A 27,140-nucleotide genomic window follows, 5' to 3' on the forward strand; every position below is an offset into this window, starting at 1 on the left:
ACACTGGGAAAGCAGTGAGAGAAGGGGCACCAATGGTGGGTTCACAGATAAAGGAAGGAAAGGGGTATGGCAAGCAGCTCCTCCATAGGAGATTAGGGACTGGAATGCCGTAAATACACAATTAAGTGTTACATGAGGCTATTGTTCACTTTTCTGCAGTAGTATCAGGTCTCTTGAATCTATCCCATTACATTTGGAAAATTGCCCGGGTCAGGCCAAATATTGTTCATGTCCTATAATGTCTTTGACTGCAGAGATGTGAAATGATATACATTACAAATATAACAAATCCTAAATGAAGTTTAATCCATGAATTGTGCAAATGTTTACAAGATATCTCAAAGGTGGCACAGAGAATCAATGCATTGGATCCTCAACACAATGTATTGTTCCCACCAGAAAAAAGATGGTATCCATTTTAGCACCTGTCCCTTAATTTGAGCATTAGCAAGATGTTACACTAAAAGCTGTTGGCCACTGATGTTGAACACCGTTGATAGATCTAGTAAAATCAAAATCCAACTTGATATATATCAGCAAAAGCACACATGTTTATGTGGCTCATCTCTCCAGCAATTTGATGGTGTAAGGATTATGCAACATTGGTCTAAAATCAATAGGGTCACCTGGTAGCTGCAGCAAGAGAGGTGTTTACTCCTTTGCGGAGAAGGGAATTTGCATAGTCTTTAACTGCTAGGAGAAAATTACAAAGGTAAGAGTCATTAAGTGAACCAGTCAGTTTACAAGAGGTCAACAGGTTATCAAAGCTTGAATATTTGCTCAAGGCTGGCTCTTAACCAGATGGAAACAAGACGGGCAAAAGCTAAAGAAATTAGCAGTGATTTCATTGACAATATCCTCTTGAATTTTCTTGACATTTGTGAAGAAGAATTACAGAAGGGATTCAGCAAGAGCAATGGATGGAACTACCAAAGTCTGAGATGCTCTTGCAGTTGAAAAGCTTTCCAGAGATTTAATCACTGCTCTTACACTTCTGAGAAACTTTACTGGTTTTGACTATTCACAAAAAGTCAGAGTGAAAGTTACTCAAAAGTGTAGACTTAGATGTCTTACAAACGTAAGTTACCAAAAACAGTAGTAAGTCTAGCACCCCTCATGGCCAATCATTGCTACTACAACTCCCTTCCATAGAAAATAATAGGGGCAGGGGCTTAAAAATAAAGCCCACAGAAAATAATTTTTATTAAACTTTTAACTATTTCGAATAATTTAATTTAAGTGAATATATTTAAATGTAAAATAAATCCAAAAATAGTACATATTTTTAATTTAATTATAAAATATTTTAAGAATGGTTTTGCATTTAAAAAGTAATGCAACAATAAACAAATATAAACACAAGTAAATTACTTTGAATTAATTCTATAAATTACTTTAAAGAATTATAAATGCATTATAAAAATAATTTTGATTGAAATTTAGTTTTTAATTTAACCTTGAGAAAAAGAATTGTAATGTAATTTAATATATTTAAAATGTATGCAACGCCATTGTTTTCTTTGATTCTATATTTAAAATACATCAATCAACATAATTTATATTAACATTTATTATAAAAAATATCAAACCTTTTCCAAGGTAAAAAATATATATATATTTTTTACTTTTCCAGGTGGACCTCTCTCTATGGTAAACTATAGGCAACGTTTCCCTATACTTTACCTTATGGACATCTCTGCCCCACCTGCAGAGTTTCCCTATGGTAAAGTACAGGGAAAAGTCGTAAAACAAAATCAACTCATAAAAAGTTTGTTACAATATTTTTTAGGAATACATTATATTTTATTATATTTGTGTAACTATTTTATTGATGTTATTTAACATTATTTTGTATGGTGTTTTATTGTAAGTCCCAAACTCCATTCATTTCTACGGGAGACTGTTGGAGTACTAGTGGTTGGCCATGTCTAGCGCTGGACTTACTCAAAACTCTGAGCTGCAGTACTTTACCACATTGGTGGGTTCCTTTTTGGATGCAGTTACTTTAGAAGTGCAATTTGTGAATAGGAATTGGCTCCTTATTCCCCTCCCCTTTTAGTATTAAGTATTCTCCACGTTATAGTCACTCCCATCTGTCCCTCCCACATTTAATTCCAAAATGTATACTTATACCTGTGGAGACACTGCACTATGAACGTAGATCTCTTCACAGACAAAGATAGGAAAGGCGGATCTCTGCACTCAGGGAGTAGGTCTCCACAAAAAGAAAGGAGAGAAGGAGGTGGAAACTCCACATGTAGGTTTGTGAATAAACTTTGTAGTATGATTTCTAATATTACAAAATGTATCCAATATGCAGTTTGTGAATAGGCCTCTGTGTCTGTGCAAACTCTGATGTATTCATTTTTTTCTCAAGAAAATGAACATTTGTACATCTCTGATTCAATAATTACATTCCTTCTTCTTCTGTCAAGTATAGCTGATTATGCCATGTTGGATATAATGTGTCCTCCAATTTCCCCCCAATGTATCTCCTACTTATGCAGCAGTGTTTTCTATACTTTGAGTTGCTGGGTAAACCATTTTTAGTTGAGATTATGTAACACAGAAGTTCACATTTAGCCTAATATGCCTAGGTGTCGCTAGGTTAACCTAGTTTAAACTGCAAGAGGCATGAGTCATAGACTAATGGGATCATTTAGACCCTGTCAAGCGTCCCAGAAGCCAGCAAGGTCAGCAGAGGTCCTGGCCTCTGCTGCCCTGGAAGAGGAATCCTGTCAGGCTATAAGATCACCTCCTGCCTGGCAGGTCTCTCTCTGCCTTTACTTCAACAGTATGCAGTGCAGGCGTAATGTTTGTTTGACACCATTTGAGTATGAAATTCTAAGCAAAATTATTGCCTAATGCTTACCGCCCTTACCTGCCCATACCTGGTCTGTGAGGACCAGTGAGATTTCCTCGCCAGGTGTAACACCTCCCTCAACAGTAGGAGGCTATACATTTAATTGATGTAGAAGATCAATTATGGAAGCACTCTCCGTGCCCTGCCTTAAATAATGCTCAGGTATTTGACACAGTTGACTGAGACTACATGCTCTATGTCGAGGGCAGATTCGGCTTGGGTACGCAATTCATCCAGTGGGTCAGGTATGTAAACCCAGCGGCAAGGGTTAGAATAACCAAATGAAATTAAAGAATATAGTCCATACTCTCATTGATTGAACAACGCTTTCTTCTGACAGATGGTGCCATCTTCTCTTGCTGGTTAGGATTTTAAATATGTTTCAGAGCGTTTGCAAGATATTGAAGGTTTTGCAGAACTTGGCTGTTCACATAAAATGATCACATAAAATAGGTGTATAAGAAACCGATATAGCTTCCTCTGAGGATTTTATCAATTGGAAGACCTGGTGTGGGAACACATAGCTGTACACAAAGGGTCTGCATTAATAATCAATCCTGTATGAATCAATAAGGAACCCTCTCCATTGTGTTCTTGCGGGAACTGATATGTCTTCAATGTGCACATTCATTGCAATAGGAGTAGCTTTCCTCCATGATAGGGCATGTGAAGTCCAAGCGATGTCATGGATCTGCATTTGTTGAGTCACACATTATGTACAGGGTTCTTCAACAGAGCACTTGCACAAGATGTAGCCTCAATCTACACCCACTCTGCCCCACTTATGTCTACCATTCAATTTTTTGAGACACCGTGGTGGATTAGTGCATTGTAAAAGGCCTTAATTCACCTCATATGAATAACTAATTTCACCTCAACACATACAGCCCTGGTGAGTGGCTTGTGACCTGGCCCTTTTACTCAGGCCTGGCTTCAGAACGCTCCCTGGTAGAATTGTAGCAAGTCTTATTGTGCCTAGCCCCAGTTGTTCTGCTTAGCTTAGCCTGCCGAGCTGCATCCATTTGAACAACCATGGCCTGTCATGCCTAAATGCACAGCTCCTCAAAAGCAAAGTTCACTTTTTGCAATAGGTCTCTCAATTGTCATTCATACACTGAAAATCTATGACAATTGAAAACTTGCACAAAGATATGAAACTATGCATCTATGAGTTCTCAAGCCAAATTTGCATTTTATTAGTCTGTTAAATTAGAATAGCTGCTTTCTTTTCACAAATTGGGGACACATTGAAAATGTACATTGCCAATGCTTATGCCTGAGTGCATACTCCCTAGTTCAACATTCTGATTGGCTACCTGTATCTCTTGTACTCAGGAGGCACGTATGAGCCGCGCAGCGGAGGTGATGATTCAACACGTCGAGAACCTAAAGCGGCTTCACTCGCGAGAACATGCAGAGCTGGAAGATATGAAAAGGCTAATCCAGCAGAACTCCCGCAACCGCCAGCTAGCAGAAATACGGGGTAAAGTCTAGACAAGGTTTGAGCTTCAGGGACCAAGTAAAAAACAAAAATCAGAACAGAAAGGAGCACATTAAGGGTACTACATAAGAGCAGTGAACAAATCCAGATAAGAGCAGTAAACAAATCCAGATGAACTCATAACAGCAGTGAGTAAATGCCAATATATTCAGAACAGCAATGAGTAAACCAAGATCTGCAGAAAAATGAGTAAATCCGGATAAATTCACAACCGCAATGAGTAAATTTAATATACATTCTGAACATCCGTGAGTCTGCGTAGCAGTGGGTAAATCTGGATAAATTCAGAACAGCAGTGGGTAAATCTAGATAAATACAGCGCAGCAGTGATTAAATCATGAAAAATCCAATCAGCAATGAGTAAATCAAGATAATGCTGTAAAAGCAATGTGTAAAACATGATCAAGTCAGAACAGCAATAAGCAAGTACAAAATGTATTTAAAGTCCGAATAGCCATGGATACATCAAGATAATGTCAGAACAGGAGTGAGAGAATATAGATCAATTCAGAACAGCACCCACTATATCAATAGCAGTGAGGAATTCTGAGTATATTTAGAGCAGCACTGAGTACATCACCATAAAGTCAGGGTAGCAGTGAGTAAATCCAGATAAATTCAGAATAGAGCTGAAAACTTCAAGAAAATAATCAGAACAGCATTGTGTAAAACTGATCAATTCAGGACAGCCATGAAGATTAATAAAGAGAATTCAGAACAGCAATGAGTAGCTATGGATAACATTAAAACAATAAGGAAAAAATCATGATAGAGTCAGAACCTAACAGTGTAACTCAAGGCACAGCCAGAAATTTAGGAAGCAAGCCAAGGAATGCAGGGATTTAATTACGGGCAAGTAAAATGACTGTGAGAAATTAAAGTCAAGTCAGAATTGCGGGGTGCAAAACCAACACACAGTCAGACCAGCAGGGCATAAATTGTTGTAAATGCTTAATAGATGGAGTAAATCATCGTCTTGTCAGGACAGTTGGGGGATTATGGTCATGTTAGAAAAGATCAGGAAATCAATGAACAACCAGAAGCAACTTAAATGAAACCGGCAAGACGTATTCACAAGTGAACGGCTGGGGTCTCAATCACAGAAAAGAAGGAAAAAGCTATGACCAAATCAGGTTAAGGGTAGATCAGCAGGGAGAAAATCTAGTGGGCCTCAGAACAGTTGGAGTGAAGTCTAGGTAGGGTGATGCCATCTAGGAATAAACCAGCATAGGTCGGAAGAACAGAGCTTAAAAGCAATGCACACTCCTAAAATCAAAGATACAAGCAAGGAGAAGTAGGGAATAAATGAGCAAAAAGTGTAGGTAGACAATTCTATAACACAAAGTCAAAACAATCAAAAAAAGATGGGGAGGAATGGTCAAGCAGGAGTTCAGCTATAAAAATAAAGTCAAGTCTTACTATTACAGTTCCGAAGTATATTAAGGTCAGAACATCAGAGCACAGAATGACCTGGACTTTGTGCATGACTAGAATATGCAGCATATAGGGCAGGTCAGCGATGTGGGTTAATTTTATTTATTTTAAAAAATTTATTTAGTTCAACTCAACTGAATAGGTGCCAGCACATGGTACAGTAGAACAACAGGCAGCGTTTGATTTCTCCATTTCATATAATCGGCATGTAACCAATGTAGGCATAAAGTAAAACAAGATGATGGCAACCAAATAAAACAGTATCAAAATGGAGCTGAGGGGAAAGAGAACATTGAAAACAGCTGGCTAGTGTTGTAGGGGATTGAGAGGGGAGGAAAAAGGAAGGAGGCAGGAGATTTAATAGATTAGGAAAAAAGGTGATCCTATAAAGGACCTTGTTTAGGACTAATCAATATGGGGAAAATGTGTGGTTGGGGGACCGCAAGTAGAAAGAAGATAAGAGTTATATGAAGAGGTGGGTAGGAGTAAAGCAGGATACAAGGACATAGAGAGAGGAAAGGGATTCAGGAAGGATATGAAGGAGTTTAGATAAACACCGAGATAGAATAATGAGCTGGAGGACAGTAAATGGAAAATCTTAGAGTGATGGACCTGGAGTAGAAGTGCGCTAAGGGTAAACTGTAAGGTAAATTATAAAAAAGGGCAGAAGCACTCCAGGACGGGAAGACAGGCAAAGACGAAGTTTGGGGGGTTTAGGTTTGCTGTATAGTCAGGAAATTACTAGGGCATTTAAAGGAGAATGGAGTAAGCAGAGGGTTTGAGAAGCAGATTTATCCAGACAGATTTTCAACAAGTGTGCTTTTAGTACTCTGCAAAATTGGAGGAGGTGTTCAGAGCATCACAGATCAACTGGTAGTGAGCTCAAGATGGTGGAATATCACCAGAGAAGAATTTTGTGTCAGCTTTGCTGGAATTGTTTTTGTTTGGGCCTAAGTTTATTGATACATAAGTGGTTATTTTGTGTTTGTTTTCAATACACGCTATCCTATTCTTTTTTAGATGATGGAGAGCTGAAATCAAAAACCCACCTGATGAGAGCATTCCAACAGGTAAAGACTGTCCCCCACAAGCATAGCTTAGTCAGTGAGATTGACGGGTTGTGAATTTCAAATTTCCCAACTCACAACTATATATATATATATATTCTATACTGGAGATTCAATACTGGAGAAGAAACAAGTTACTTACCTGTACACTGTGGTTCTCCAGTATTGAGATCTTTCATAGATTCACATGTGGCCCGCCCACCTCCCCGTTTAGACTTGCCCTCGTTTTTCCTCGTATGTCTATTCACTTGGACACACTTGTGCAGGAAATCTGAGGTATGGTGGCTCTGCAGGGGAGATGGGGTCTGGGGCTTATCTCTTATTGGTCGAAGTTTGGACCTAACATAAAGATGTAGGTTGGTTTTAAAATTCCTTTCTATCTTAATTGTTTCCTATGTACTTCTATAGTACTGCTTATCTAAGTACCGTGGGAATCACACCATGACGACGGGGAAGATTAAAGCATGTGAATCTGTGAAAGATCTCAATACTGGAGAACCACAGTGTACGGATAAGGAATTTGTTTTATCTGTGCTGTTTTATGCATTTAATTGGACAAAGCTTGCATCTAAGAACGTTAAAACAGAACCCATCTTAATTGCCTACCTGAAATACCCCCCACCTGCTCATTAACATCTCCTTGCACAACTTTAAAAATTCTCAGCTTGGTTCACTCTTCTCCTGGGTCCATCTTGTTCCAACATAGATCTTTTCCCTTTTGACTCATTCTTCAGACTTCTTCCATTTGACACTGCTTAACTGATGATATTCATGGTCTACGGAAAACAATCATGCAGGAGATAAAACCACATAACTCCATAAATTGGGCTACATGAGGACCGTGTTCTGGGCAAATGTTTTAGCTTAAGGAGTTGTACGGATTGGTTGTACTGAACTGAATATAGTCCTTTGGATTGAGAACTGACAAAAGCAACCAGTCAGGGATCATTCCTCTCCACCTGCCTTCATTGCCCACTCCAGCTTCATTGCTTCGTAGGAGGCTCTATAATGTTCCACAAACCAAACTGCTTCAAACCTTTCATCTTTCTCTCCATTTGTCTGTATCCTGAGTTCATCACTCTTCTCCCTTGTTTTGGTCCCTCTTGTACTCGGTTCAACTAACTCCAAATCTCACCGCTCCAGTCCCATCATCCGCCAGCCTACCAATCTACATCCATCAATGTGCATCAGGCAGGAATCATTTGGTGCAATATTGTTTCTCATTCTGGTTCCTGCATCACTTCCCTCTGCATCTCAATAGTTTCCCACCTCTCTTTTCTATATAAAGCATTGCTGCTTCCCGCCCAGCCTTTGCATCCCAAATCTGCCAAAGCATCCCCAAAGGAACTCTGGTACTTCCCACCCAATTGACATCACTCGCAGTGTGGTTCTTCTGGTGCAATCTGAGTATGAAACAAAGGCGATGTGATGGAAAGCGTGGTTTTGCTTCCTGCCCTGGTTCCAATATGATCCTCCTCCTAAACAGATTGTTTTTTGCTCCATTACCTGTTCTTATTTCCTGCTCCCTGAAAAGAGCTCTATCAATTTAACACTCCCAATATTCTATCACCCTCAGTCTGGTTACCTCACCTTTTGGTAGAGCGTCATTGCAGCTCTTCTAGTCCAACCCTTTCCTCTTTCTCACTTCGCACTGTCTACGCCTTACCTTCTTCCCAGAGGTATACTAATAGCCAACCACATTAGAAACTGGTGCTGTAAAATGATGAGTTGCTTTGCCCAGTAAGAGATGTTGCCTACAATCCAGATGTCCACTCTCTCATAATTTTTTCAAATTCTCCTTTTGGCTGATTTCTTTGTTTATTGCCCGACAGGAGATTGGCTGTTTTGCTTCTGAGACAATGAAGGCCACCTTGAATTATATTGAATTTGCCTGTGAATTCCATTGCTTAGAAGTGTTGCATGACTCATAGATGTGAATGACTATATGTGTGTCCTTTTTCCAATATATATCCACGTATTAATACATGCAGTACTCATTCATGTCTTTATAGTGTTATAAACTATTTTATCTGAAACATTTCCAAAGTAAGCAAGTTGAAAACACATTAATCAAAATGTCTCTATATAAGTTCATTCCCAGAATTAAAATTAACATCCTGTATTTCATCATATCAATGTTTGTATCTCATTTTTTAAGATGAAGTTTGTATTTGTTACTGACCTTCAGTGAATAATGTTTAGCATTTATCTCCGCATCCATTTTGTCAGAGGCTATTCCATGTTTCCTATTTTACATTGACATTTGGGACACCCAGTCTATGAAGAGGATGAGGAATTTTGCAGTCCAATGTCTACTGGCAGAAATAGATAGATAGAAGAAATCTTTGGCCACAACATCTCACAGTACGCTTTAAAGGCAATGAGAATTGCCCTGGTTTACTAGCTCTTTTAAAAAGATTTTTATAAAATTCGATTGGGAACCCGTCTTGCCCACAGGCTTTCGCCCCTGGTGTTGCCTTAATAGCACCTGCTATTTCCCCTGTATTAATTTCAAGCCCAAGTTGTAAAACCTGATTGGGCGTAATCTTTGGAATATCTATGTTCATGAAATAGTCCTGTATCTGACCTTCCCCTACTTGATATTCAGTGGTGTAAATACGACTAAAATGCTCCAGAAAAGCCCTTTGGATCAGACTGTTATCTACTATCTCTTGGCCATTTATCGGAAATCTTTTTAAAAGAGCTAGTAACCCCCCTAATGAATCAATATAACTACATCAAGCTAGGAGGAGTGGTACCCGCGTCCTTTAAGGAAGCAACAATAATATCTTTCGTTAAAAAGGACAAAAGTCCAGAAGATATTAATTCCTATAGGCCGATTAGCCTTCTGAATTCTGACTATAAAATCCTAATGAAAATCTGGGCCCATCGTTTTATGTATGCTGCGCAAGAAGTCATACATAACGATCAGTCAGGATTTATAGCAGGCCGTGTTATGGATTCCAACACCGAATTCTTAATTCAGGCACTAGACTATTTTAATGTTAATTCAACCCCTGCCTGTATATTAATGGTCGACGCGGAAAAAGCGGTCGACCTAGTTAACTGGGCAACCCTGTTTTATTCTCTTACTAAATTCGGGTTTCCTGAACAAGTGATTAAGATGTTGCAGAACATCTATCAAGGTGCTTCAGCACATGTTATAATAAACTCGGAAAAGGCTGGTTCAATCCAAGTTAATCGCTGGACCAGGCAGGGCTGTCCTTTATCTCCCCTTCTTTTTACTTTTTTTATTGAACCCTGGGTTATTAAAATTAGAAACAACTCCGACATTCTTCCCCCTATCTCCGGGATGACGAAGCTTAAGCTTTTCGCGGACGATATTATCCTCTACTTAAAGCCAAATAAGGATAATATAGAAATCATATTAAAAGAATTCAAAGCATATGAACAAATAGGAGGTTACAAAATAAATGCTAAAAAAATTGAGGTTCTCGCTTTAAACACCAGTCTCAGCCATTTTCCATCGTGTTTGCGTGTACAGGCTGCAAGCCGAGAACCTATTAGATATCTAGGCATATACGTGACCTGCGATCATCATCAGCTCTATCTCCTTAATTATGTGAGAATGAAGAATAAAATCAAGAATCTTCTCTCCCAATGGCTTCTACTCCCTCTCACTTTGATTGGCAGGATATCTCTGATCAAGATGTCGATTCTACCTTTATTAATATTTTTGTTTTGTAATGTTCCTATTAAATTGAATTCTATTTTTTTTTAAAGATATCGAGTCTATGATCAGAAGTTTTGTTTGGCGGGGAAAAACCCCAAGGGTAAAGCTATCCGTGATTCAACTTTCAGTTGAGCAGGGGGGACTTGCTCTTCCACACTTAAAAACATATTATGAGGCAGCCTTTCTTGATTTAGTTGCAGGGCTGATAGGTTCTAAAAACAATCGAGACAGCTTCTTCTTAGTAAAAATGATACAAGAGTCCGATTCTCAAATACAGGTATTTTTAAAGATTGCAAAACTCCCCAAAAAGACGAGATACAAGACTCTAAAAGAATATTTATCTAGATTACAGTCCTTTTTTAAGAAAAATCTTAGTTCTTCAGCTTCCCAGTTTTTAAGCTTACGAGAATGTTTCTGTCTGGGCCTCTAAATTAGTAGTAGTCAAATATTGAATTGGGAAAATCTGGGATTCCGGGAGTTAAGGCACTTCTTTGTTCTAAATAGAATTATCTCCTGGCAAGAAGTGCTGGCTAGAGTAATCACTCCCGGGCGACCAACACTTTTTGAATATCTACATATTATCCACTTCCTGAGAAGAAATATTGGCAGACTTCTCCCCTCAACGGGTGAGCTGGTAACATTCCTTTATGAGGCCAAAATTGGCGGCATAGGAAATTGGTACAAGAGGCTCCATTGCGCCGGGCAATTAGACATGGTGGACCGCCATCTTGATAAAATAACCAGCCTAACACAATGTAACTTAACACACAAGGAATGGGAAATCATAAGTCTGCTAGGCTATAAATCATTACGTGCTGCTAATTTTAAGAGGATGGCCTTCTTGTCCCATTGGCTAGCGTACTGGACTCCGGAAGCACTTGAGAAAAGGTTTCCTGAGGTCGAGAATAAGTGCTTTAGATGCCAGGCCGCCGGCCAGGGGGGTTGGCTTCATATTTTCTTTACTTGTCCCCAATTGAAATCTTTCTGGGAGACCATTCTCACAGACATTGGGGCGGCTATAGGGAAAATACTTACACCCTCAGCCGAATTGGCCCTCTTTGGTATATCCAAAGATAGAGGTACTCTCAAAGATGATGAGGAAATATTTTTGTTTATTTCTTGTACAGTTGCTCGCTCCCTAATACTCCAAAATTGGAAATCTAAGGAACTTCCCTCCCATCTAAAATAGCTTAACAAAATGAGGAGGTCATGGAATTTTGAAAAAGCTTATGCTTGCAGAGTGGGAGCAGGCAGGAGTTTTGAGAGAAATTGGAAGTATTTTGAGAATCTGGAGGAAATAAAGGGGGGGTTAAGCTAGAAATTAGATAGAATACTAAAACTAAATCTAAACGATTCTAAAAGCAGTCTTGAAATGATGGTAGATTCTATCAACAAGTCACAAGTAGTCTTTGTTTTTTTGTAATATTTGCATTCTTGTAAATTTCTCAGCACTAGCACTTTATTCCAGGTTGGATTGCACTGCATTGCACTTGCACTTTATGATCAAAGTTTGCGGATGTTGCACATTGTTTGCACTTGAAAATTAATATTTTTTGTAACAATGACTGCTTTTGAGTTTTAAGTATTTTAAATCTCCCCTTTTTTAATTTCGGACTCTTATACAGTTTTATTCTAATAGAAGAAGCTTTTAACATTTTGTATCTATTTCCATTGCTCAAATTGTTTGTTCATTCATGAATTGTACCTTAACTATGTTCTGCTCAATAATTTATTTCTTTTTTTTAAAAAGAGAATTGCCCTGGTTTGTCTTCGGTTCAGAACTTTACAAGTCCCAGTATTTCTCAATTATTTCTCTATTTTAAGGACAAATGAGGGTGCCTAACCAGACACCGGCTTCCTCAACGTATTGCTAATACATTATCTATCCTCTTGTCCCACAGGCCTCAGCTCGAAGGAGGGTTAGCATCGCTGTCATACCAAAGCAATTCCAGGTAAGAACTTACTCATAAGAAATATAAATGAACGACCATGTCCACGCCCATATGACACTCAGGCATGCGATGTCAAGCTTACTCTGTGCCATGCCATCACACTGAGACTAACACATGTTCACACCTGCAGCATGGGTATTCTTGAAGAGGGGAAAGCCTTTTTTAATGCCTCTCACCATATACACACATTGGAACAAAGGCAACAGCAGAGGCATCAGAGCCAGGCTCATCCAATTATTAATTTGGTGAAGCTCAAGGACATGTGAATCTCCATTGAGGCCAGATGCTGAGCTTGGTACAGATTCTATGACATAATATCGCCATAAGAAATATTGTGTGGCACAAGTATTGAGGTACCCAATATAAAGGTTGCATACTTATAATGTAAACTACAAACATAGGGCCCGATTCACAAAACTAACTTAAGACAAAATCCTAAACGTACTACCATTTTGGTATTCACAGAAGGCACTTACTCATTTCGGTATTCACAGAAGTTAGGAGTCCTAACTTTTGGACTCCTAAATGCCTTCTGTGAATACCGAAAGTCTTAAAGTTAGGATTTTTCTCAGTTTAGGAGTAATAAAGTTAGAACTTCTAACTTTAGGACTCCTAAATGCCTTCTGTGAATACTATACAACCAAATCCAGTGCATGAAAAATATACATCAGCACCCCTTTTCACTACTCCTCTAAAGCAAAACATATCAAACACACCAGCACAACAAAAACTTCAAAGCACAAAACCTCATAATACTTACCATCACAAAATACATATACCTACCTTTAAAACCACACAAATGAACAAACTCCAATGCCAAGCTTTCACTCTTCCACCACATCAAAAAACAGATACAGCAATACAGCACCTCTCTTCTAACCGCCTCTTATCCATTGGACAATTTAGAACATTACTACATGACCCACATGCTGCACCACCTCCCTTGACTTCTACACCTTCCGCCTTAAACACACGCAACAAATATAAGCAACTTGCCACACCTCACATTTTTGCTTCCCCATGTCTACTTCACAACAATGTTACACCACAAAAGCAACACAGCACTCCAACTCGCTCTCAAACACCATCTCCAACACATACACACGCAGACCCATCATAATGCCTTCTTAGCATGCTGGATGAGGAACACGATACAGAACAGCTACACGATTGCTATCCTAATACAGCTAATACCAGCACTAAAAACACACCTGCTAAAAATCCACACAATACTTTTTTTGAAGAAAAAAAATACATATATTTGCATTTTCATCCAACAAAAACAAACCCCCACAATACTGATCACTCTTCTACAAAACAAAGTCCCACTATCACCAAAAGCCACTCTCTATACTGTCTACTAATAAATGCTCGTTCCCTCTCTAAAAACAAGCATCACATCTACGACCTTCTCACTGATGCAAAACCAGACATACTATTCATAACCGAATCATGGTTGGCAGAGGATATGGCTCCAGTCATGCATGAAGCTATTCCTCTAGGCTATCAAATAATCACCGAAAATCGTATAGGTAAAAAAGTAGGTGGTCTAGCTGTTGTATTCAGGCAAACAATACATATCACTAAAATTGACAACATCTCCATAAAGAATTGTGAGGTTCTTCCAACAAGATGCAATCCTACACCGTCTTCCTCTTGTAACTTCCTGCTCGTTTACAGAGCTCCACCTAGCAAGGCAACATTCTCAGACGGACCTCTAGACACAGTTTCAAACCTGATAACAATACACTCCAACCTATGTGTTCTGGGTGACCTTAACATTTGGTTTGATGAACCCAATACGACCCATCTAAAAACAATAATCACCGGCCTAGACGCATTGAACCTGCATCAGATTATCCACAATCCGACACACACCGCTGGACATATCCTAGATGTCATTTTTGCTAAAACTGAACTAGTTACCTTTCAAACTATAACTCCAGTCACATGGTCAGACCACCACTTGCTTGCTTTCCAACATAAAACAACGTTAAGCGACTCACCTAAAACTACCTAGCATCCATCCACCTATCGGCCGTTGAACAAACTAAATTTGGAACACTTAGAAACACAACTAACATCCAGTACAAATCTGGAAACCATAAATTCTGTTCAAAATCTATATGAGTGGCTACAGGAAGCTTTTGACATCCTGATACCACTCAAAACCGCACAACAGAACAAAAGAAAAAAAGCGCCTTGGAGAAACATAGAAATAAAAGACATAAAACAACAAATTAGAAAGCTGCAACGTACCCGGCTCAAAACAAACGCCAAACAAGACAAACTTCACCTACAGAAAATTAACAGATTATACAAGTCGGCTATCAAAAAAGCTAAGAAAAGCTACTATTCAGACAGAATTCAAAACGCTAAATGTGCAAATAAAGAATTCTATAAAATACTCAATGAATTCCGCAAACCAAATTGCCTAGAAGGAACTCATCCTGTTACTCAAGATTTCACAGACAAACTGGCAAATCATTACACGAACAAAGCAGACACTTTGGACTCGTACTTAAAACAGAAATAAAGCACCAGCAAAAATTCTTGTACAAAACAACAATCCAAGAATGCTCTAATCAAGCCTCTCCGTTCCTTCCAACACATCTCACACAATGAATTTATGGACCTGGTCAAAGCAAGCAGGCCTGCCAGCAGCCCTTCTGACCCCTATGCACCACACACTTTCAAGACAATTCTTTTAACAACCTCTGCTGCCACTCCAGTAAGAAGAGTCATCAACGATTCATTAACCACTGGAATATTTCCATAAGAACTCAAAAAGTCATACATACGCCCTTTACTAAGGAAAACAAACTTGGACCCGCTGAACCCTGACAACTACAGACCCATTACAAATGGATCTTTCCTAGGCAAACTGATAGAAAGAGCAGCGTTCGCCCAGACATCACAATTCATTGAAGAGGATGACATACTTTCAGACTTCCAAACAGGATTCCGTCCGTGAAGAGGCACTGAATCTGCCCTCTTTGCCATCTGGCATGACCTAAAGAATACAGTTGACCGCAACAGGGTTGCTGCGCTACTCCTCTTGGACCTCTCAGCTGCCTTTGACATGGTTAACCATGACACTCTGAAACAAAAGACTTTATGAAGCCGGCATAGAGGGAACTGCTCTAGACTGGATCGCATCCTACCTTCGAAACAGAGCTAATGTCACCCATACCCCACCTTTCTCGTCCAAACCGTACTCCACAAAATCAGGGGTCCCTCAAGGTTCTATCATCTCGCCCATGCTTTTCAACATCTACATGAAGTCATTACCAGCACTGATCAATAAATTTCACCTCACGTGCTACAACTATGTAGATGACACGCAAATACTCCTTCAACTGGAATGTCCCAAAGACATTGGAAAATCACCAATTTTCAGCTATCTCAGAGTCGTGGATCAGTGGATGACTTGGAGCCATCTCAAATTAAATGCTTCAAAAACTGAAATACTCACGTGTGGTGACTGGAAAATTACAACCCGCTTCCCGCATGGCCTGATGAACTGGGATCACTGCCTAAAGTATCGAAGGAAGTAAGAAACCTCTGAATGACCATGGACTCCAAGCTGACGATGAATGCCCAAGTGGATAAACTAGCAAGATCAAGCTTTGCTACTATAAAAACGCTGCAACAAATTTTCCCTCATTTGGGATTTCCACACAAGGTCCAAGCTACCATCTCCCTTGTACTGTCCAAACTCGATTACGCCAATAGCCTCTACCACGGATCACCTTTAACGACCATAAAAAGACTACAACGGAATCAGAACTCGGATGCCAGACTATTCTTGCATATCGAACCGCGAGACCACATCTCCCCTGCCTTGAAAGCCCTGCATTGGTTACCGGTTGCCCGAAGATCCACATTCAAGCTGCTTTGCATCACCCACAAAGCAATACATGGAATAGGACCACTCTTCATCAGGAATAAAATCACCAAACACATTCAACAAAGGAACCTCCGCTCTAAAGGAGCATCTCGCCTCAAAATCCCACCATACAAGAAAAACCCCATGGGTGGCACATCCTTCTCTGTTCAAGCAGCCAAACTATGGAACTCTTTACCCCCAACATAAGATCCACCGACAACCACCTTATCTTCAGAAAACTACTCAAGATTTGGCTCTTCCCCACATAAGCACCACACGCAAACAGAAATTTACAGCATATCCCTATGTATATAAGAATTTGTTTTCACTATAGATGTACCTATCTTTGTGTATTACTTTGTATAAACATGTACAATAATCATGTTGTTAACCCCTTAAGTGCTGCTGACGGCCAATGGTCGTCAGCAGCGCTACCTCCCCAGTGCTGCGCACGACCATTGAACGTCCATTCAGCACTAGTTCTAATGGACAGCGCAGCACTGGGGAGAAATGTTTACACGCAGCTAAGGTGTTAAGGGAGAAAATAATAATAATAATAATAATAATAATAATAATAATAATAATAATAATAATAATAATAATAATAATAATAATAATAATACATAAAAATCATCTTTGGTCTACATGTACATACTTCCATTGTGCATCTATGTACCTTCCATGTACTTGGATCTGTGTGTCTGTTACTTTTATCCTGAAAAAGCATATCCAATGCACTACCCTATTTCTCATCCTGTGCCTCTATCAATATTTGTAATCTACATATACTTACTTCCTTTATGTACCGATATACTTTCAATGTAGGATCTATATATTTATCACTTTCTTCTAATTTAGCATTTCCAATGCACTACCCTATTTCTCAGCCTATACTTCACTGAATATATCTTCTAGCCCAACCTTCTGACTCTTCTCAAACTTCTTTCTACTACTCTTTCCAATGCACTACCCTTTCTCTCATCCTATACATCTATCAATATATCCTCTACATCCACTCTCATTTACCCCAAACCCCATACCACTAATATGATCGCCAAAATACCCCTTTCTAGGCTCTCTCCCATTCTACCCCTCCTTGCATCATCTGCCACCTCTTTTTACTATACCGATCCCCTAAAACAAACCTTTCTAAACTCTTCCCTCTGACTGCTCTCCTCCAAAACTCTTTTTTACTCATCCAAAAGCCTCCTCCTACTTCTAAGACCTAAAAACAAAAAAAATCCTTCACTCGTTTATCCCTCCACTATCCTTTTCAATCAAAATTAACAGACTATCATGTTCACTTCTCAAATTCCATATTCAGCTATACTAATATACTACCCAAATAACTGAGTAACATATCTACTACTCAAATTACTTCATAATTATACTATACTCATTTTCAACACTTTATGGTTTCCGCAGTGGTGTGTTACTCGCCAGAAAAGCACTTCAACACCCATCAGGGGTAACAAGTGCTATATGAATGCAAATCTTTCTTTCCCTTTTATCCCTCTGCTACCCTTCTCACTCCAGGTAACAGACTAATATCCACCACTGAAATTACTTCATATTTCACCATATTAATTCACCACTAATCCTTTATAGGCTTCCTGAATAGCGTGCGTTAACAAGTGCTAAATAAATACAAACCTTTGTCCTCCTCTATCCTTCTGCTATCATTCCAAATCCAAATAACTGACTAACGTATCCACCACTTAAAATGTACTTGCATGTTTCACTATACTAATTCAACACTAATCCTCTATGGGTCCCGGAGTAGCGTGCTATTTGCCGAAAAAGCGCTTCGACGCCTCATCAGCGGTAGTAAGCGCTATATAAATGCAATTACATTACAATACAATACATTATAAAGGGCAGTAAGGGGTGAGGGTGATTAAATATATACACTGATTATATTTTGAACATCAACATTTTATTGTCCATTTAGTAGTCCATGTTATGAAGAGGATAGTCCATTACTTCACTGAAGAAATAAAAGAAATGTAATATGCAATTCCTCTGCAATATTTCATCCAAAACCCCAAATACGCAGTCTTCACAGCCAATATGTATTTCGTGGAATATCCACTTTTTCAAAGCATGTTAATAACTACTGTTCAGAAAACAATGTAAGCCATCTTAAATCATCAATTTCATCCTGATATATTACCAGGTTTAATACACTTCACAATCTGCTTTAATAGGCAAAATCTCCACACTTTAAAATTGGTTCTCCTAAAAGGGGAAAGGCCTTGAGTTTCTGCCTCACTCCAATTCGTACCTTACAACAGTACACTAAAACTCTATTACTATAGGCTACTATCTTCATAGTGAGCAATTTTAAAGCATGAAATAATTCATTAAATAATAATAGAACTAAAAAACCAATAAAAAAATGAATAAAACTTGTTAATAATATAAAATGAATAATGAAACAATTACATAATTTAAATGGCCAATTAAGTTTTGCAAACTATACAAAAAATATAAAAATACAAACATTTATTAAGATATCTTCTCACCCTACTCACCTACAGACCCAATAATCCACCGATAATTTTAAAAAAATGAAAATAAACCCAAAAGCTTTTTAAACTTTTCAAAAACAATAATCTACTTAAAAATGACAAACAATTAAAATTAACATATTCAATAACCTAAAACACACACAATTATAAAACATTAGAAAGAAGTACAACATTGGTATTGTACACAACTACGTGTTAAAAATAACAATTCTAAACACTTACAAATCCATGTTCTGTTCAAGCAATGGTTTTACCTGAGATGTGTGTTTGTCAAGTTTACGCATGTAGATTACAGCAACACAGATGAGTAGATGTGCTCTGAGGTGCAGTTACTCATGAAGGGTCCATTACAGAGGCTGCAGCTCTGAGGAAGCCATCTCTGATTGAGAAGGTCCTAGAATTCTCTTCCTCAGGCAGCTTGTGCGGGACCAGACATACTTCTTGCCCTTCTGACAAGATCAGAAAGGCTCCCAGGTTGCAGGCAGACCCACTGCTCTATCAGCAAGTAGCAGTGACCCCAGGTGTTGTCCCCTCACCTCTGGAGGCTGGCTGTCCTATGAACGCCAGGCCTGGATCTCAACAGTTCTTTGAATAATGTGAGGAGTTCTTGCTATCTTTGTCCTGAAGAACTTAGAACGGAAACCAAGTGGGGTAGTTTGCAGCACAGACAAAGTGTTAATAAAAGTTGATAGCTGTCACAGAATGAATGACAATATTGGTTCCAGGCAGGAGTATCCAATATTTGAGGACAATGATGTGTGAAACCTCTGCATCTGGCTATCATCAGCTTTATAGAAGTAGCACTCAGGGAGAGACAAAAGGGGTAGGCCCTGCCTAGTACCTTCCCTCCCTCTAAAAACAGAATCTGCTTACTCTTCCATATTAAGCCCCATTTAACTCAAATTGCAATGCTCCAAAAGGAGTAGTCAGCAATCCTCTGCTAAAAAGGTCACCACAGAATTCTAAAGATGGCTCTGTCTCCATCCTACCACACGCCAGTGTCTAGGCTTACACCCTTCACACAGGAATGAAGGAAACACATTTTCCCTATCTGGGGAGATTGTACCACAATCTCCATCTCTTCCTTTGTAAAGCCAAAATGGGTTCAGCCAATCTTAGCAATCTCACACTCAATTACGCTAAGATGTACACTTTTTACAGTACACAGTCAGCATGCACATGGAATGTCAGCGCAAGGTTCTGGGTGTCTCACAGAAGTGGAATTTACATGAGTGGGGCCCATAGGCACCACACTCCTAAATCAGAGAAAAAGCTCTGTTCAGTATTCAAAGTAAAAAAACAGTGCACTGCCACTACTGTTTCAAGTTGAAAACACAGTACATGGACAGTAGTCCCATGTCAGCTAGAGGGCACACTTGTGCATCTCTCCAGGTCTCTGAACCATGCTCTTGACCTTAGATGCAAAGGACAGGTTTAGCCTTCAGCACGCACCCTTAATTAGAATGGGAGCAGTGCCACAAAAAGTAGGAATACCTGATATCACATGCATTTGGGTCACTCAGGGCAGGGGTACACAATCATTTACCATGCATACGACAATCCTGTCCCATCAACCATTAATTTATAATTTAGCATGGTGCCAGCCAACCAGCATTGGACTGCCAAACAGCTCTCACATGAATTCAAAAAGTGATCAAAAATATAGGTGGGAGATTAGTTAGCATAGACAATGGTGTCACTTCATCGGCAATAAAGCTAACCCTCAAAGAAAAAACGTGAAAAGATCTTTCAAAAGTGCTTTTTCCCTATTGTAATTCCACAATTATAGTTTTGACATTTTAAGGTTCTTTTAAAAAAAAATTGTTTTTCAATGAGTAAATTCTCAGAGCTATCTGTTAATAATGCTTTAATATAAAGCTCTGACAAGAGTTATTAAGAGTGAGATATGGCTTGAAATTGGGAGTCATTTACACATGTTCACCTCCTCAGCAGCCTTTACCATGCCAACACAAGAAGATGATGGACGGAGCTCTAAAACTTTTCAGACACTCACTCCCAGTCACAGATCTGGGTGGAATCATCATCGTTGTTTAGCTCACTTAGCCACCCTAGTTCAGACACAGCTACAGGCAAATCAGTCTTGACCCTGTGCCTCATGGGAAAAGTCCAACTCGAACTGCCAAGCCTTGTCTTCCCTGGAATAGAAACAAGCATCCTGGGACCGGTTTTGGGCTAACAGCCCTCATCAGCCGGGCAAGCATGAATCCAGAGTTAAAGTGAGCAAGTGACCCACGTCTGGGCATACCCTGCCAACTTAGGGCGAACAAAGCAAACACAAGGAGATGATGGACGGAGCACTGAAACTTTTCAAACACTCACCCCCAGTCACAGATCTGGATTGAATCCATCATCGTTCTTTAGCTCACTTTGCCACCCTCAGTTCAGACACAGCTATAGGCAAATCAGTCTTGACCCTGTGCCTCATGGGAACAGTCCAGCCCGAACTGCCAAGCCATGTTTTCCCTGGATCAGAAACAAGCATCCTCGGACCGCTTTCGGGCTAGCAACCCTCATCAGCCAGGCTAGCTGGACTGTTCCCATGAGGCACAGGGTCAAGACTGATTTGCATATAGCTGGGTCTGAACTGAGGTGGTGAAGTGAGCTAAAGCATGTGTAATGAAAGAAAATTAGTCCAGTAGCCGAGATGTAGAATAATGATGACAGTTTATTAATGCAGTTCTTAGATGGTCTGTAGTAGATGCTAACAGACATTAAGCCATTAATCCCATAAAGGATTGAGCCCCACCATGAGCAGCTTCATTGCTGCTCAGCCCATACTCTCAACTGACACTCCACAACCAGGCATCCCAACATTCCATTACCTCACCATGCACACCAACATTCCACAGCACATCCTCACTGGCTGAGCAGCAAGGGAAAGGAAGCAGGAAAGATGCATTGCACTTGGAACCATATACCATAGAATGATGATGGATTCAACCCAGATCTGTGACTGGAGGTGAGTGTCTGAAAAGTTTCAGCGCTCCGTCCATCCTCTTCTTGTGTTTGCTTTGTTTGCCCTAAGTTGGCAGGGTATACTCAGACGTAGGCTCCTTGCTCACTTTGCCACTGGTTTCAAACTAGCCTGGCTGATGAAGGGTGTTACCCAGAAACAGGTCCCAGGATGCTTGTTTCTGGTTCAGGGAAGACCTGGCTTGGCACAGGTAGCCATTCTGTCCTCTGAGATTATTTAATTTGTTATTCATGTGTTTTTTTAATAGCCCTTCAGCAGCCCAGAGAGCGGGAGGTCATCTGACTCTGACATGCCAAAGCAAACAGCTGAAAATGGTTCGAGCATGGAAAGGTAGGCCAGTACAGTCATCAGCTGGACAGCATCATTAGAGTCGATCGTACATGAGGCCAGCAAGAATATACAGTGTTTGCAATTTAATCCTATTACGTCAATGTGGCTTTTGTTATATGCATTGCAGCTCTATAATGCGCATCTCACCGGTATCTTGCGATAACAACAACATTTCTCTGGGAGCCACGCTCTGCTGAAACCAGGCTCCAGCATTGATGAGTGTGCTGCACCAAAGAGCCAATGGTTTCAAGATTACTGAGTCATGAATGTGAAGTCAAATTCTTTCAAACTGAACAAAGAAGAAACTCAGCGAAAAGTGTGATATAATCATGTACTAGCTGGAGATGAAAGATCCCAGAGTAATTGTCGAAGCCAAATCCATTCTACAAGATACATTTTGTTAAAGTTAGACTGCCACCGGGAGTCAAGCTAGGGGTTCTCCTCTTATCTATTACTCAGAAAATAATACAGAAAGAAGACCCTCTCAATGAGGCATCTCCCCATTCAAATGTCACAAACATCCTAGTTTTGCACTTCAGTCACAAACTGCACAAGCCTAAAAGGTATTACTTTCCCTATTGAAAGTGAGGAGAGGTCTGCCGCATACGGTGAAAGGTGGACTGGTGGTTTCAAACACTCTACTGTTTGCTTTTTACTAATGAACGGTTTCCAGTGTAAGCTCTAGTTCGCATCTGCGATAAAATAGCGCATCTTTCGCAGTCGGGTTCTATTCTGCACTGGGCACACCCAATTAAGGGTGCTCCACAGCACAGATTTGGAAGTGTGCCTGATATACCCCAGGCCCCCACGGACACCTCTACCTGCACACACAGCTAGTGAAGTTAGACTTTCTCCCGTAGACTTGCCTAATCCTCAGAATGTTATAAGTATGCTATTGAGGATCTCTTTCATAGCCGAATATTTTGAGGATGGTAATTGTTACCTTGCATATAATTTAAATAACCAGTGTGTTGAAAGCTATCAGTGAACCAGGGCATTGTTATCCATGGACACAAAGACCATATCTGCGGAGAACTCTCGCCAGGAGAAGTTCTACATCACTTACCTTATGGGAATTAAAATTACCTTAGGCCAATCCATGACATAAAGAACAAATGTGGAGAAAGGGTTTATTTATAATCCTTTCTAGAGAGAGTTTCCAGATTGAATAATAGGGTGTCACACCTGCTTATTGTACATTCCTGCCTGACATAGAAGCTGTGGCTTTGTGTGACCGTCTGGTTTCATAAGTATTGATTGCACTTATATACTTTTCGGATAAGCACACTTCATAAGCGGGTGCCACTATCAGCAGGAAACACACCAATCTTCGTGCTGGAAAACTTCCAAGCAGTGGCAGTCTCGAAACATTTTATGGGGGATCACCAAAGGCAGTGATTACAGTGAAAAAGAATTGGCTCTTTAAAACCAACAAAAAACAGTCCATAGACAACAAAATCTTCAGTTTTCCCAAACCAGCTTAATGATTAAAAAAACTGAATTAGCCTCTAAGAACTGCTGTCGGGTCGGTTTTCGTGTCTGAAAAGCCATAATAGATTTATACATGGAAATGAAGACAGAGAGGCCAATTTGCAACAAAAAAACAGAGTAACTGATAAAAACAAGCATTTACAATGCAATGGTCTCGGCATCATTAAAGGTAGAGCTATTGGCATTGCTCATGACATTTCTTTTTTTTTCTTTAAATCATAAATAAATGGCATTGTCATTTACATTGCCAATACACAGCACTCTGCACTCAACAGCACACAGCACTCTGCACTCAACAGCACACAGCCCTCTGCACTCAACAGCACACAGCACTCTGCACTCAAAAGCACACAGCACTCTGCACTCACTACTCTGCACTCTGCACTCACTACTCTGAACTCACTACTCTGCACTCACTACTCGGCACTCACTACTCGGCACTCACTACTCGGCACTCACTACTCGGCACTCACTACACTGCACTGCACTCACTACTCGGCACTCACTACTCGGCACTCACTACTCGGCACTCACTACTCGGCACTCACTACACTGCACTGCACTCACTACTCTGCACTGCACTCACTACTCTGCACTCTGCACTCACTACTCTGCACTCTGCACTCACTACTCTGCACTCACTACTCTGCACTCTGCACTCACTACTCTGCACACTGCACTTACTACTCTGCACACTGCACTCACTGCTCTGCACACTGCACTCACTGCACTGCACTCACTACTCTGCACACTGCACTCACTACTCTGCACTGCACTCACTACTCTGCACTGCACTCACTACTCTGCACTGCACTCACTACTCTGCGCTCACTACTCTGCACTCACTACTCTGCACTCACTACACTGCACTGCACTCACTATTCTGCACTGCACTCACTACTCTGCACTGCACTCACTACTCTGCACTGCACTCACTACTCTGCACTCTGCACTCACTACTCTGCACTGCACTCACTACTCGGCACTGCACTCACTACTCTGCACTGCACTCACTACTCTGCACTCACTACTCTGCACTCACTACTCTGCACTCACTACTCTGCACTCTGCACTCACTACTCTGCACACTGCACTCACTACTCTGCACACTGCACTCACTACTCTGCACACTGCACTCACTGCACTGCACTCACTACTCTGCACTGCACTCACTACTCTGCACTGCACTCACTGCACTGCACTCACTGCACTCACTACTCTGCACTCACTACTCTGCACTCACTACTCTGCACTCACTACTCTGCACTGCACTCACTACTCTGCACTGCACTCACTGCTCTGCACTGCACTCACTACTCTGCACTGCACTCACTACTCTGCACTCACTACTCTACACACTGCACTCACTACTCTGCACACTGCACTCACTACTCTGCACTGCACTCACTACTCTGCACTACACTCACTACTCTACTCTGCACTCACTACTCTGCACTCACTACTCTGCGCTCACTACTCTGCACTCACTACTCTGCACTCACTACTCTGCACTCACTACTCTGCACTCACTACTCTGCACTCTGCACTGCACTCACTACTCTGCACTGCACTCACTACTCTGCACTCTGCACTCACTACTCTGCACTCTGCACTCACTACTCTGCACTCTGCACTCACTACTCTGCACACTGCACTCACTGCTCTGCACACTGCACTCACTGCACTGCACTCACTACTCTGCACACGGCACTCACTACTCTGCACTGCACTCACTACTCTGCACTGCACTCACTACTCTGCGCTCACTACTCTGCACTCACTACTCTGCACTCACTACTCTGCACTCACTACACTGCACTGCACTCACTATTCTGCACTGCACTCACTACTCTGCACTGCACTCACTACTCTGCACTGCACTCACTACTCTGCACTCTGCACTCACTACTCTGCACTCACTACTCGGCACTGCACTCACTACTCGGCACTGCACTCACTACTCTGCACTCACTACTCTGCGCTCACTACTCTGCACTCACTACTCTGCACTCTGCACTCACTACTCTGCACTCACTACTCTGCACACTGCACTCACTACTCTGCACACTGCACTCACTACTCTGCACACTGCACTCACTGCACTGCACTCACTACTCTGCACTGCACTCACTACTCTGCACTGCACTCACTCCTCTGCACTGCACTGCACTCACTGCACTCACTAGTCTGCACTCACTACTCTGCACTCACTACTCTGCACGCACTACTCTGCACTGCACTCACTACTCTGCACTGCACTCACTACTCTGCACTGCACTCACTACTCTGCACTCACTACTCTGCACACTGCACTCACTACACTGCACACTGCACTCACTACTCTGCACTGCACTCACTACTCTGCACTGCACTCACTACTCTGCTCTGCACTCACTACTCTGCTCTGCACTCACTACTCTACTCTGCACTCACTACTCTGCACTCACTACTCTGCACTCACTACTCTGCACTCACTACTCTGCACTGCACTCACTACTCTGCACTGCACTCACTACTCTGCACTCTGCACTCACTACTCTGCACACTGCACTCACCACTCTGCACACTGCACTCACTACTCTGCACACTGCACTAACTACTCTGCACTGCACTCACTACTCTGCACTGCACTCACTACTCTGCACTCACTACTCTGCTCTGCACTCACTACTCTGCTCTGCACTCACTACTCTACTCTGCACTCACTACTCTGCACTCACTACTCTGCACTCACTACTCTGCACTCACTATTCTGCACTGCACTCACTACTCTGCACTACACTCACCACTCTGCACTGCACTCACTACTCTGCACTGCACTCACTACTCTGCACTGCACTCACTACTCTGCACTCACTACTCTGCATTCACTACTCTGCACTCTGCACTCACTACTCTGCACTGCACTCACTACTCTGCTCTGCACTCACTACTCTGCACTCACTACTCTGCACTCACTACTCTGCACTCACTACTCTGCACTCACTACTCTGCACTACACTCACCACTCTGCACTGCACTCACCACTCTGCACTGCACTCACTACTCTGCACTGCACTCACTACTCTGCACTGCACTCACTACTCTGCACTCACTACTCTGCACTCACTACTCTGCACACTGCACTCACTACTCTGCACACTGCACTCACAGCGGAAGAAGAAACGTGAGACCTTTTCGGGAGCACTCCAGGGATTCTACCCCAAAAAATTGAAAAACCGGATTTGATGTTGGAAATTATTTTGCAAAAGATGAGGAATTGTACAGAACAAAAAACATTGTAAATAGCCTTGAAAAAGCCCTGGCGCAAATCGCCATAGGGGCGAAACACGTGTCGGCTGTCCACGTTTTTATTTTACACAAATAAAGAGCAACTTTCCTACAAAATAAGGA

The 27,140-nt window shown here is 41.0% G+C and overlaps 1 protein-coding gene across 3 annotated transcripts in view; it reads left to right on the plus strand.

The window, feature by feature from the left end:
* LOC147712541 (inositol 1,4,5-triphosphate receptor associated 2-like) overlaps positions 1–27,140 on the plus strand; it is a 420,289-nt gene that overhangs the window by 303,625 nt on the left and 89,524 nt on the right. For all 3 annotated transcript variants that reach the window (XM_086923244.1, XM_086923246.1, XM_086923245.1), the window contains exons 8-11: positions 4,199–4,346; positions 6,819–6,868; positions 12,461–12,511; positions 22,174–22,256. In XM_086923244.1, the coding sequence (XP_086779370.1) occupies positions 4,199–4,346; positions 6,819–6,868; positions 12,461–12,511; positions 22,174–22,256 (332 nt within the window). The remainder of the gene's footprint in view (positions 1–4,198; positions 4,347–6,818; positions 6,869–12,460; positions 12,512–22,173; positions 22,257–27,140) is intronic.

This window comes from Lissotriton vulgaris, chromosome 5 (genome assembly GCF_964263255.1).
Source record: "Lissotriton vulgaris chromosome 5, aLisVul1.2, whole genome shotgun sequence".
NCBI lineage: Eukaryota > Metazoa > Chordata > Amphibia > Caudata > Salamandridae > Lissotriton > Lissotriton vulgaris.